The sequence below is a fragment of the Serinus canaria genome, chromosome 2, assembly GCF_022539315.1.
Source record: "Serinus canaria isolate serCan28SL12 chromosome 2, serCan2020, whole genome shotgun sequence".
NCBI lineage: Eukaryota > Metazoa > Chordata > Aves > Passeriformes > Fringillidae > Serinus > Serinus canaria.
Window position 1 is genome coordinate 75,179,611 of NC_066315.1, and position 14,330 is coordinate 75,193,940.

The window sequence follows — 14,330 nt, forward strand, 5'->3', positions numbered from 1 at the left end:
TTTGGTAGAGTTGAAATAATAGTAGGCATCTTTTGCAGGTTTTTGTGTCTCTCCCTCACGGCTTTTGCTGTCACACCTCTGCAGAGAAAGGTTGGGAGAGGCTGTGGCAGGGGCCGGGACCCGGCACCTTTGTGTTAGTGCTGTTTCCTTGGGGCTCTCCCCTGCGGGGCAACAACAAGCAGGCACGGCCATCAGAGGCTGAATCGGGGATGGGATCGTGCCTCCTGGAGACATGGCTATGCTCAGCAGAGGTGCTTCTTTGGAGCCAGCTCACTCAGTCTCAGGAGGGGGCAGTCCTGGCATTTCCACGGTGATGAAAGGTGTGGGCTGCTCCAGCTTGGCACAGTCCTGTTGGGACTCCTGCAGGGATTTTTCCCATGGCCTGACTGGTGTAGGAAAAGGCTGCCTAGGAGTACTGCCTTTCCCCCCCTGGAGTGGCAATTTTTGGCACAGCTGGGGTTTCTGCAGAGTGCTGAGTTGTGCTCTGGAGCTTTGGGTCGCAGTTTCCTGGAGCTGGGGCTGTTGGGGTCCCGCTTTTGTGGCCAGGAGCTGGCTGTGCTATGTGGCCGGCACCATTTTCTGGGAAGACTCCACTGTTTCCATTCCCACAGTACCCACCCTCCCTCCAACCTCTCCCCACCATTCTCTTGTAGGGGTTTTACCCCTGTTTTCCTGGCAAAAGAATGGGAGCCCAGCCCTTCCTTCATCCCCCCTTCCACACCCAGATGGCACACCACCACACACTGAGTTCATTATCCACTCATTCCATGGGGTCGGTGGTTGGAGACAGAGACAATACTCACACACCCCAAAGCTCCATGTGACAAACAGCCTCCACTTTATTCCTCCAGCTCCTTTCAAAAGCTCTCCAATTGCACATGTGATTGATTGAGGTCTTAGCCCCATCCAGCTCTCTGGCCAGAGGTACATCTGCATTTGGAACTGGACGACATTGGCTGAGAGTCCCTGTGTAGATTGAATCCAACCTATCCTTGCTCTCCCAGGGACTCCAATGCCACATTTAGCAGGCACATCTGCTCTTTCCTCACTGTCCTCTCCTTTCCATTCCCATTTGGCTCAGTGAACACCAAACTACGACATAATAACAAGATCTCTATCCACCTACCTTCCAGCACTGCTGGGTATAATATAGAGCAATGAACTCCTACTTCTGACTTCCACTGCTCCCCAGTTGCTGACTCTTCCTTTGTTCTCTGTTTTCTAGCTCCTAATCTTCATCTTCATGAACTCAAGCAATCACATCCTTTACTCCACCACCCTTGTCCTCTAAGATTTTCCTCTATGGTCCCATGTACTGCTCTGTCCTTCTCTAGGTTTGAATGACCTGTCTTCCTCCTCAGCAACTGGGTGGTTTTAAGGAACTGTGTAGAAAAGTGACTTCTTTTCAAACAGAAGGCAGAAAAAATCTTTATCTTCTGTGTATAAATTGTCTGTCAAAAGGAGCTGTTTTCTAGCAGCACAGCCTTTACTTTACCTTTACCATGAAACAAAGTGTGAATAACAAATTATTGTGGCAAGCCCCTTCATGGTAGTTTAAATTACTACATTTTATTTTACACTTGCAATGGATTGGGTGCATGCAGACGATCATCACAGCTCAGATGGTAAGTGGCTCAGTTGTATCAATTCAGGGTCTGTGGTACCTTGATTCAGTGATTGGCTTGGAGCTACTACGACAAGAAACTACAAAAAAGGTGTAAATTTGTCTTAACCTTAATCTTAAATTTATATACTTGAGGCAGAAGTGATCACACATGATCAGTGGAAAATGTAGTCACTTATTAGCCCTCTGTGACGCTGCAGCAGGTTCACTGGAAACAGATGGAGTTGTGTGGGGTTGTTAAAAATCCTTCTTTGCAATTTTGGGACACATGCAGACTGACATTTTGATCTGTGTGGGTTTTCTCGAGACTGGCAGGAACATGGAGCAAAGGTAAGTACTTTCTGGCACAAGTCAGAAAGACTGTGCTAGTGAAAAATCAGACCTTCCCAAGACTGTTGGGATTCATTTGACTTGTATAAATTTTCCTAGATCAACTGCCGGATGCACTTGAAGTGTGAAATATTATTTCCTAAGTCCAGCAAGTCAAAAGCAACTGAAAACAAAGTGTAAAACTGAGAGAGAGGACAGTAACTTTGTTTACAGTCAGTAATTCATCAAGTAACTGAAGCTTGTGAAAAACAGCAAGTGATCTTCTGTTGGCATATGCAGCCATATTATGCTATAAAATGTCAGTCAGGAGATTGAACTGAAATAGATGTGTAGACCCAAGAAGTTTATGGACTACAGCTCTCAGTGAATGGCCTGTTTGAGAAAGAAGTGGATGCTGAAAATCAAGAAGTATGCATTCAGATCCAAGACAAAAAACAACCTGGCAAGGAAAGCTTTTAAATTAATTGAGAACAGCTAAGTAGCCAAAGTGAGGGGAAGGGAACAATATGATCATAATAGTTCATAATAGTTTCTGTTTTTTTTCACAGCACTTGTACCCCCTGGTGATGTGATTTTGCAAAGCCAGTTCTTATCCCAGAGGCACAAACTGTAATTTTACCTCAAATAATAGCCCTCCTGATTTTTCTTCAAGAAGTGTTATTTCAAATTTCTTCGGGAATGGATTTCTCAAGGATTCTAGAAACCAATTGTGAGATTAAAACAGAGCTTTAATGGCTACAGCCATCTTCATATCACCTCAACTGGTGGGTGAACCTCTCAGGGCTTGACAGAGAATTATGAGGGCTCAGGAATTAAAACTATGTCTCAGAAAAATCTATGTGCTACAGGGAAGTGTGTTAGTTGGTAATCTGCACTTTGGTACACCAAGTCGACCATGAAGCTATCTCATTAGTAACAAATAATAAATAGGCTTCCCAATATTTTTCATTTAAGGTCTTTAATACCTTTCTGCAAGGATAACTGCAGCCTAGTCAGATTCCAAGTCCTTTCCTTCTGAATTCGTCCTTTAGGTCTGTTTGTAAGCATTGCCTATACTTTCCTGTCCTAAAATACTCAAATTTTTTATTACATTTAAATAGTTATTGCATACACAGTTTCTTATATATTTTTCACTTTGTTTGTTGTTTTCAGTTAAAATAATAAAGTTTAAACAGCAGGTTTTTTGAGAATTTTACACTTTTTGAGATCTCTGTGTTTTGAAGTTTCAGTCATATTCTGACTGTAGATACAAACAGATCTCAGATATTTCTACTTTTACTGTGTCCTAATTCTGGGCTTCTCAGTGCAAGAAAGCCAGAGACATACTGCAGGGAGTCCAGCAAAGGGCCTTCAAGATGATGAAGGAACTGGAGTATTCTTTCTATGAGGAAAGGCTGAGAGAGTTGGGAATGTTCAGTCCAAGGAAGAGAAAGCTCAAGAGGGTCTTAACAGTTATAAAAGCACTTAGTGCACATAGGAGCACCTGAAAGGAGAGTGCAAAGAGGATGGAAACAACTTCTTAGTAGTGTTCAGAGGTGGGAGAAGAAGCAGTAGGCACAAACTGAAGGACAGGTTTCATCTGAATATCAGGAATAGGAAACACTTCTTTCTTGCTGTGAGATTGACCAAGCACTGGCACAAATTGCCCAAGAAGGTGATGGGGTATCTGTGGAGATATTAAAAAAAATCAAAACAGTTGGAGTTGGTCCTGGATGAGCGGCTCTAGATGTCCCTGCTTGAACAGAGGGCTTGGACCAGATGACCTCTAAAGGTCCAACCTCCACCCTTCTCTGATTCTGTGGCATCCATCTTTAATAAGCTGGAACAGAATCTGTGGAAAATAAAGGGAGAAAATCATCTATGATGGCTAAAAAACTGCTGTCATCATTCATTGAAACAGTAAGAATACAGAGCTATAACAACAGATTATTTCAGAAAATAAATCTGAAAATATTGTGAAGGAAACAGCACAGAAATTCAGCTCAGATAGGAGGAGAGAGGAACCAATTTTAGGAATAAGTGATGAGACCTGATGTTGCTCAGGTCAGACAATCAGCATGCAAATGGGAGCAAGGAGATGCTTATCCAGCAACTTTTGCCTGGTGTCCTCATGAAATTTATAAAACCTTTGAAAAGGTGACCTCATACTTATACTGACCTCTGTAGATTCTGCATTCCTTGATACATCAGAGGCTAGGCAAGGAGAAATGAAAGAGGAAAATGCAGCAGCTCTGCAGCATCAGAGCTGTTCTGAATAATCTATTATTTTTATAAGCACTTCACCAAATCAGCTTCAAAGCAGCACAAAAGAAGCCTCCAGTTCTTGACTTCACTATTTCCCCTTGCAGATCCAGCTGAAAATCTGAGTCCCAAGTGATGATCTAAGCAAGCAATAAATCTTTTACTGTATGCTGCAGTTTTCTCTAGAGTCAGCATGTTTATTTTATTTGCTTTTCCTTTTATTATCTCAGCATCAGCATTTTACTTCAGCCTTTTAAATGGATAAAAATATAAGATATTTGTTCAGTTTTTGGTTCCCAAAGATATAGAACAGAGCTAATATTTAAGTATTTTCATGATGAAAAAGCAAACAATCAAAGATTATTTATATTGGATATATACCAGCAGGCCGGCTCTCCTTTATCGTATTTATGATATTTAATGTCTCAGCATTTTATCAGAAGACAAAGCATTCCAGGCCAGGCATGGGAACAGCAGCCAATGAAGCACCTCTGTCTTATCCTTTGGGGTTTATGTCAGATGCACCCAAGGGCAAAATACATTTTAGGTGTCTACTGAGGCTGACTATCTAATGAGGTCACAGCATTCGCTTTCACCCCCTCAACTTTCTTAAGGGCTGGAGCTATTCATTCAGGTTTACTTGCTCCATCTTTCTATACTCACTCTGCCCCTTAGTAGAGATACTCATACACATCCAGACACTCATCCCAGCATCTTCTTTCCCCACCTAAAACCAGAAAAGCTAGAGCCCTTCTCTTCTTCACCAAGTGTGAGATGTGCCCTCTGGTACCTGGGTACCTTGGTGGATGCAGGGGCTTGGTTCTTCCTACCATGGGCTGGATGAAAGGGGAAAGAGCAGACCATGGACAGCAGGGCAAAGGGCAAATGTACACTTTTCAAAATCAGGGTGAAATGGTGTTCAGGGTCTATAATGTGTGGTGCTGGTATAGAAAGTGCTCTACTGCTTTCCCACGGTAGCAGGATTGACTGCTAAGCCGGGAGTGAGGGTGTTAAATCCGACAGGCCTTCTACTGCTGCTCACAGTCGAAAACCTGAGACTTAATTAAGCTGCAGGACAAAGCTTTCCCTCTGCCTGGCTGTCTTGCAGTTCTGCCTGCTCAATGAAGCAGGAAAAACGATGTTGAGACTGAATGAAAACAATGCATTTTCCAAATGACAACAGCTTTTGATAAGATACTCAGCTGGTAATGAGAAATGCAGAGCAGACAATGGAGCTGACTGGAGGGTCAGATAAGCAAATGAACAAAACCTTTAAAGGCAGGGGGAAGAGAAATCACAGGAAGTTGTAGACAGGCAGAATTGTCAGTTTGAAAGGGCTGATAACTGAACTGCAGCACATTTTAATTCCTATATTACCTACCATGTTTTACTAAAATTCCTATGTAAGATTTATAAGGCTTATGAAAAGTTTAACAGCTTCCTTCTCTTGACTCTGACCCATCATTAGTTTGGCTGTCTGCAGCCGCTGCTTTCCTGTCAATTAATTTGGCATAACGGTTGATCTTCTCCAAAGGAGCAAAACGTAATTTATTGGCACTGATACTACTCATTGCAGACCAAGTAAGATACTGACTGCTAACATCATTTCACCTTCTACCTCCTGACTAAAATCACAGAAGTAGGAAGCCATGTATGAGGACTGTGAACCCAGTCAAGTAGTATGCCAAAGACAAAAACTGTTTTTTTCTTGTGGGAGATCAAGTGTTATATGAAAGACATGAAAACAACAGGCATGGAACAATGACAAGAAGCATTCATGCCTTCTCCCAAGGTGTAACAATCCCTTTGTCCTTCTCTTAAGCATCACCACCTGATGGGCTGTATAGACAACACTCATTGTGGGAAGGCTGAACGAGAGATCACAGGATAGCACTCTAAAAAATTACACTACTGACCTCTTTTGGAAGAGGATACAGAGATAGCAACTAAATGGGGCTTCTGTCAAACTAAATCCAGAATTCTCTGGTTTTAAAGCCAAAATATTTTAAGTAATGCAGAGCTATCCTCCCTAAAAGACTAGATACATTCCTTCACTGGGACTTTCAAAAGCACTCAGCCTGGACTATCACAAAAACTTTACCTCAGTGTATTGTACATTTGAAAATCTTTGCAAAATCATGTCAGATTATGGCTTTTGTGTGAAATGATGAATGAAAAATCATAGTAAAACTGACAGAAATATTTTAATCAGTAAAATATTTATGTCAGTAAACTTGAGCGTGTATTTTTTTTTTTTAAGTGTGTCAAGTGTGATGTGCTGTAAAGACAATTCTGCCACTTCTACAGCATCAACCACACAGGCATGTCTAGGTTTTGATACCCTGGAACAAAGCAATGCCTCTGAAAATGTTCAGTGTATGTTCCCCTTGTTGGTTTTGTGTTATTACATGACAGTAAAGTCAACCAACTACATTGTCTGCTCACTTTTGGTTGCATTTCTAATGCAAACTTAGCATCCCACTTCAGGTGATTTTTGACATCAGTTCTGCAAGCACAACTGAGTAATGGCCCATTTGTGACACTGGTTAGGTCACAAAGCAGCTGAAACCAAACTACATTTTTACAAACTCTCCCTTTTCATTTGAAAAGGAAATTGCATTTTAGAGAACTACAGGATAATGCTGATTCAAAGCAGGAAGGGAGATCAGGATAGGACATAGCTACTTAACCTGGAACAGCAGCAGAAGCCCTTCTGTGACTGTGTTGAATCCTCTCCACACCTCAGGTAGAACTCGGTTTTCTCCTTTGATGGTTTTTTGTTTGTTTGTTTGCTTGTTTATTAATATTTATCTTCCATTTCTAGTATTCCTTCTAAAAAAAGAAAAATAAAACCAAGGTACTTGAGATTATTATTTATTGGCATGGGTAGGGTTCTGTGCTCTACTTGGTATCCATGAGATTACTGAAGGGATATAATCTGACAGCAGACCAGTCCAAGCTTCCTTTGCTTTGATCTCTAATGCCTCAGCAGTGTTCTGAAGATATTCTGCAAGGTACAGAAAATTTCTGCTGCCGTTAAGGGAGATGGCTTAATAAATTATTTAAAACATATAAACAAAAATAATACTCCACAACCTAGTGGAACAGCATCTGCTATGTAAGAACCAACTCAAGACAGGTATGACTGTATCAGATGATGGTTTTATGTGAAAATAGTTAAATTCGATTGCATTTACTTCCTTCAAGCAGAATATCACAATATTAAACCCAGGGTATTAAAACTGGGAGTTCTGCATAAGAGAAGTCCTATGTATTTTCATTATACTAAGAAACTTATTTCTTAGAATATTTTATATTAATAGAGCTTAGCCAAGTGCTTTATATAACAAGTACTTTTTTTATAACAAGCACTTTTATTTTTTAAAATATCTAATATTTCACATATATAATAGTGTGCATGCATACAACACAACAGCTGCTGGGTTGTACAGTGTAAAGGGCACTTAAAAATTATTGCAATTGTATTAGTACAGGACAACATGAATGATATGCAAACCTGCCTGCTACTGTTGAGCAAGTAGTACATGACATTTTACTTCATATTATCATATTACAGACGAGAAAAAAGATTCTTTAGCATTTCTACTCCTGTAAAACTGTGAAACAACATTTTCAAGTTAATAGAAAACCACAAGAAACTGAGTCAAGGGTAATTTTTAAGTCAAAAGGACATATGGAAAAGAAAATAAATTAATATAATTCTGATTTAAGTGCTATAGCCCTGAGAAAGACTGGTAATTTAACAATCCTATTTAGTCATAAATACTCAGATGACTGTATCATTTAGCACAAGAAAATAAAATGTTTTGTTAAATTTGTTTATATCTGTTTGAACTTAATGACTTCTTTAGGCATACATGGGTTAGAGCGACAAGCAGGAATTTGTCATTGCTGAGAAAATTTCCAGAGTGGACAAATGCCTGGCAGACTGTGCTGATGGATTCATGCAGCTGATGAGTGTCTGTGCCCTTGTGATGCAGCAGCTCACACAGAACATCTGACTCCTCCAGCAACCCTTTGTTCAATGGGTGGCTGGGACTCTGAGAGCAGGGACTGATGTACTTTTGTACCATTTTTTTCAATTAAAAAAAAGCTGCTAAGCAATTGGAAAAGCTTATTCTGGAGTATTTGATTCAATATTTTTACACAGAAGACTCATTTTGAAAATTCTTGACTGCACTTTCAGCAAAATTATTGAAATCACTCCTCTGCGTTAACTGGACTGGAAGATACTTCCAGTAACTGGCAGAAGAGTTTAGCACTTATATTTGAGAAGAGCAATAAAGTTCTGACTTAGACTTTCTCATATTTATGCATGTAAATATGGTAATAGATTTGTTTGTTTTACACAATGATAACTCAGTGAATGGATTTAGAGTTGCAGGAAAAAAATTTAGTGGCAAGATGGGATTTTGGAGAACATGTAGCTTGTATCCTTTAATAGATTGCATTCTCTAGCTTTTTAAATTCTTTCAGGCTTGACTTGAAGTCTAAATTTCTTGTTTCTCATTGTCGGTGTGATTTACCTGTTTTCCCATATTTTATTAACAACAATCTTAAAAAGACCTGAAAACCATTGTTACACTTTAAAATATCTGTAACTGCACCTTATGATGAGTATGATTGATATGATGATATTGTTTCTTATTTAACAGAGCTTACAGCTACAGAGACTATAAGGATTATCATTTCACCTTTCTAGAAATTTCCTTTACTCCACAGTCTCTATTACATTGCCCAGCTTGCCCTTTTAGTACCAAGTGACAGCACTTCTGTCATTCCTCTGGTGTGCAGCATAATATACATCACTGACAGAAAGATTTTGCTACACCACATAAATTTTCCCTTCTGAGTTTTGGCCTTTCACTTCTCTGTGTTGAAAAAAATCCTACCCTTCCCTTTTTGCTGTTGAAGCTCTTCAGTTATCTCTAGGCTGTTATCCTGTCTCCCTTTTTTTCATCTCTTATCCATGCCTAGCATATGTTAGAGTTTTCATTTTTCCTTATAACTTGGAAATTCCTAGACCCAAGACAGTTTTTCTTGCTTTTCCATAAGCTTCCTCTAATTTTTTTTATATTTATCTGTTGACTTAATGACCAGGACAAAATTGTATTGTAGAGGTGTCATATTCTCAACATCCAGTAATACGCAGAGATCTAATAATTTCAAGCCACAGCACATGATCATTCTACTAATGAAAATTCCTTTGGGCTTTCAGGTAGTCTCATCACACCTAGAATCTCATTTATATTCTTCCAGTCTCTCATCCCTTTTGCCATTCCTGCTTTAATGCTTCTTTCATCTATTCAATTATATATGTATTGGAAATAAAAAAAAAATCTTAACTAATCACAATACCCAGCTGAATTCTCTTATCTTTCCTTTATGTTCCTAGTTGTTTTTAGGCTACTGCCTATTATTTCTGATATGATGGGTGCTATTTATACATCCCAAGTTGTCATAGACTCTGAATTTTGTTTAGTTGCAGTTTAATATTTAAATAAAACTTAAAGTGAATGCAGTTTAAACAATTTAAGGTCATATACACAAATAGTAATCTATCACATTACAGAAAATTGTTATTTAATCCCTTAACTTTCTTTGAAATATTTTTCTTAAAAATAACCTGTATTCTAAGTCACTAGGTACTAGAGTAAGCAATGTGCTTTATGTCAGCAAAGTGTGAGTTGAGACAAATTGAAGTTATTTTTGTAAATCTCGTCTATCACCTGGTTATTTCTCCCTCTCAAACTAAAATAAATTATTAAGAATTTTTAAGGAAAAGGTTATTGAGCACAAAGGCACAATGATCAGAAGCCATTAACCTTCAAATGCCTGATTTTGGTTGTGCTAAATTTATATTGCCACTGCCTCTTTTATCTTTCACTTTATCTATTGTCTGTGCTTTAGCACTCTTTTAGGTCAATCCTTGAGTTTTACCTCTGGCATTTGGCCTTAATCCTGCCAGCGTAGCTTTAAAGCAGTCTTCTCTTCCTCTGAAACACACACACTTTTAGATCTCTTACCTTGCTTTCCTGGCTTAAATTACATGATCATAATATCAAGAACAAACATTTTCTGGGATAGGCAGGAGAAGTCTTCCCCATGTTTTTAAGACCAAAAAAAATACATCCTGAGTCCTAAGCTCCACAGCCTCCCGAGCATCCTGCTGCCTCCCATCCCTTCAGAGCAAGCTGTCACACAGGTTTTCCCAGCAGCACAGGAAAGCTGTCCAGTTCTTTTATTCATGGCATAAGAGTCTAAAGGCACTGCAGTTGTCTGCTCGATGGCTCAGAGTCACTGTTATCCTCACAAGGATAACAGTGAGGATAACAGTGCTGTCACTCATGTATTCAATATTGCTCCATCAAGCACTGCCATCTTCTGTGCTGCAGCAGGAATCAGCTCAGCCTTCCTTGCTGTCCTCCTCTCTTTGAATGGAGGTGAGCCCTTGTCCATGGGAGTGTTCTGTGAGAGCTCCTGAGGGACATGCAGCCTCACTGCCTAGCCAGGGTGAGTGTCCATAGTTCTTGGAGCTCCTAAGAGGTTATTGTGGACTCTGTGTGAGTCTTGTAAGCTTGAATCTTATAATTTTATAAACTGAATATTTCCATTCTATCTCTTCTATTCTACATGGTGTCCAAATTCAGCTATTCTTGAGAAAACTCAGACAGTGCTAGCAAAGACATGTCCTTCCACACACTCCCTGACTTCAACAAGGGAATCTGGAATACACTTCTCTGCTGGACAGAATATTCAGGGAGATATACATATCAAAATTTCTTCACTGACAGTGAATATGAATGATATCAATGTCTGGTACTGAGAGCTGCCAGGCAGGCCTGGAAGGGGGCTTCTGAAAAATAATTCTGCATTGTCCTATATCAACAAGTTCACCCTAACTTTGCAAAGAAGGAAATGCCTCTTTGGATTAGTGCACTTATCCATGGTCTGTCTTGCAGACACTCTGAGAAGTCAAATAAACCAACCACAGTTGCTTCAAACTGCTAGACCATGACTGGAAGATCTAGACAGCTGTCCTAATACCAGTCTTTCAACAGTGCTCCTCTGCATATCCCAATCTCACAAGAAATGTCAGGCTTTATGTCCCAGATATCTGGGTTAACCTCTAGAAAGTTACTGACTCTTCTGGTTGAAGACATTTTTCCCATTTCTTCTCTTCTTCAAAGCATCTCTTCCATGTTAAGAACAGAGCTCAGGCTATGCAGTTGGCCTTAGAAAGGGATTAGCTGCTGCTGTCCTATTTACAAAAAATCACACACTGAACATCAGTGTGTGAAAGAGTGATTTCTGCCTGTAAAAGGAAATTGCATTTTCTTAGGGTCTTTGCCAGAAGTTACCTCCCCTTGGGGTGTCCCAAATAATTTCCCTTTCAAGACCAGACAGATGGGGTACCATTCCCACTTTTCTTAAGCTTTATAGACTTACTGATGTACCTGGGAGAAGTCCTGTGTCCAGAAGATCTGCCTGTAAGAGGATTTTCTGCTAGGTATATTTTCTTGGGTACTATACATGGAGAATCAATGAAAGGAGGAAGAATGTATTCTTGTTTGCAGTTTTTCCTGTTTATTCATGTCTTTTAGACAATGCAGCTCCAATAATTCTGCCTATACCTCTCCCTTCAGTAGTCTAATTGGATATGTAGATTATTGAAATGAGAGGAGCTGAAAGAACAGCCTGATTTATTTGATTCCCACTTCCATGGAAGCCATGAGGAATTCTGCCAGAAGTACCAGCAGGAGTAGTACTAGTCTTGCAGTGCTTACTGTGGACTTTGATCCTGTTGATGCTTATGTTTGGGAATAGGCATGCTGGGCCTGTGCATGAAGTTATCACCTGTGAGAATGCTTCCAGACAGACTATCAGATTCTCATCCTACAAATATTCATGCCTGAACTTCACTTCAAACAAAAGAGTGCTCATCCTTAATATGTTTTCTGTACTTTCAAAGCCTCCAGTGAAGGAGGCCATCCCCTACAGGTGCTTTGAATTAAGGCCTGTATTTTTTTCCCTGGCTCATACTTCCCTGCTCATCCCTTGCAATGTGCAAGGTACTCAGGCAAAGTTAATCTTCCTAAGGGGAAATAAAAGCAAAGTTACTAGCTCATGCTTTGAACTCATTTATTTGTGTGTTGCTGTGTATTTAATTTTGGAAGAAGTTATAATTTATTAAAGATGCAAAGCCTGACAGAGTAATTTTGCTGTTCCTGAGAGAGTATCCAAGGGTAATGGTATTTCTAATAAATGGTTTATATATTTTTCATAATTTTAATGTCAAGCAAATTTTGAACAAAGAGATTGAAATTACCAGTATGGGTAGATAATAATATCATATTCAAGAAAATGTGCCTGCTCAACTGTGTAAAAGGATACATTCTGCCTTTAGCAAACCATTTCTGAAGCTTTTTAATTATAGCTGTAAACTGGTAATGATGCCTGTCAATTGATGAAATAACCTATTTCATCTACAGATAGGAAATTTTTTGTGATTTTGATTGAACAAAATGTCTCCAAACGAGCACATCACCTTATTTCTGGCTTTTTTACTCTTCAAGTCTTCCAGAGCTACTGGCATTCTTAGTACCAAGTAGAAATATTTTCTTTATGAATATGACATATATTCCTTTCTACTCTTTCTTCCTTCTACAGAAGTAAACACAATGCTTATCATTCTATTCCCTCTATATTAAACACAAAAAAACTCTAATTAGAGATGGAAAAAGCAGCTTTTATTCCTGTTCTCATTGGTTTACATTAAATTAGTTGTCATAGGAGTGGTTCTCTATTAGGTGTCATAGGAGTGGTTCTCTAGGCTTTATAATCTTCTGAATGTACTTGTTGAGTGCCATTTTTTTCCTATTGCCTACTGCTCACAAACAGCCTTCTCAATTTCCTCCTGCCTAGTTTTTGAGAAACACTTTAAAGGTATGAAGAGACTGACAATGAAAAGGAAATTAGTAGCTGGAGGCAATTGCATCAGAAAAAAAAATTATTCTGACTACAAACAGTAGCATCAAATGTGAAAATAGACTTTCAAATTAATTAGCATTTAAGGGAAATGGGTTTGGGATAGTTATCACATTGCTTTTAAACAGCTGTGTTACCAGGTACATCTCTGCTTTCCATTCCTTGCTAGAGAAAAATAAGAACTAAGTAAACCTTTCTAGTTTCAAATCTGTTCTATGTTCATACTTCTTGACAAATAAGGGCTCAGGAAAATAAAACAAAACAAAACAAAACAGTGATATTTCCCTGTTCCACACAGGTCCAGTGAAAGGTGCCTATTCTTCACATAGGCAAAGTGCTATTTATTGATCCTATATATGGGTGGGAATAAGCATACTATTCCCCATCTCCCATGCTGTTACTCTGCCAAAATCTTTTAGGACACCTCTTTGTGAGGCAATGTCCAGCCCACTGCAGCTACAAATGGATGTAAAGAGACCAGATCTGGCACACTCTTCATCACCATTCATCACCTCTAGCCCTATTTCACATAAATTTTCTCTTTTTCCCTCTAAGCTTCTATAGTGCTTCCAAAGTGGCTAATATAAGTAATCAGGGTCACAGAAGACGTGCATCAACTTCTTGGGACTTCAAGGTTTTCAAATAATCTGAACACCAGGAGTACTAAACTTTTTATTATATCCCATTTCCCCTTGAGCATTTCAAGCCGGCAAAAAAAGAAATAAACAAATCATTCTTTATTGTCTTCTTCCTGCAAGGATGGTAATAGCTGCAAAGAGAAAAATAACAAAACTTGAGGCAAGTACACTGCTGCTATGATAAATGAGTAATCTTTGAACATTTGCATCTACTTTCTTTAATATTTTTCTCATACAGATATTTCATGGATTGGAAGAATGATGTGGACAGCTACTTTACCATAGATGCCACTGAAGGAACCATTGCTACTAATGAATTACTGGACAGAGAAAGCACAGCACAATACAATTTCTCTATAATTGCAAGTAAAGTTAGTAAGTATGACACAAAGAGAATTAATATGCTAATATGGTATTTTTCTCATAATATAATGCTCAGGTATAAATATAATGTGAAGACTACTTGCATTGCCAAGTGTTTGTTTAAG

General features: G+C 39.1%; 1 protein-coding gene across 2 annotated transcripts in view; it reads left to right on the top strand.

The window, feature by feature from the left end:
• The window catches only part of CDH12 (cadherin 12), a 155,895-nt gene that overhangs the window by 125,667 nt on the left and 15,898 nt on the right, over window positions 1-14,330 (top strand). For both annotated transcript variants that reach the window (XM_009095120.4, XM_050970824.1), the window contains one exon: window positions 14,081-14,217. In XM_009095120.4, the coding sequence (XP_009093368.1) occupies window positions 14,081-14,217 (137 nt within the window). The remainder of the gene's footprint in view (window positions 1-14,080; window positions 14,218-14,330) is intronic.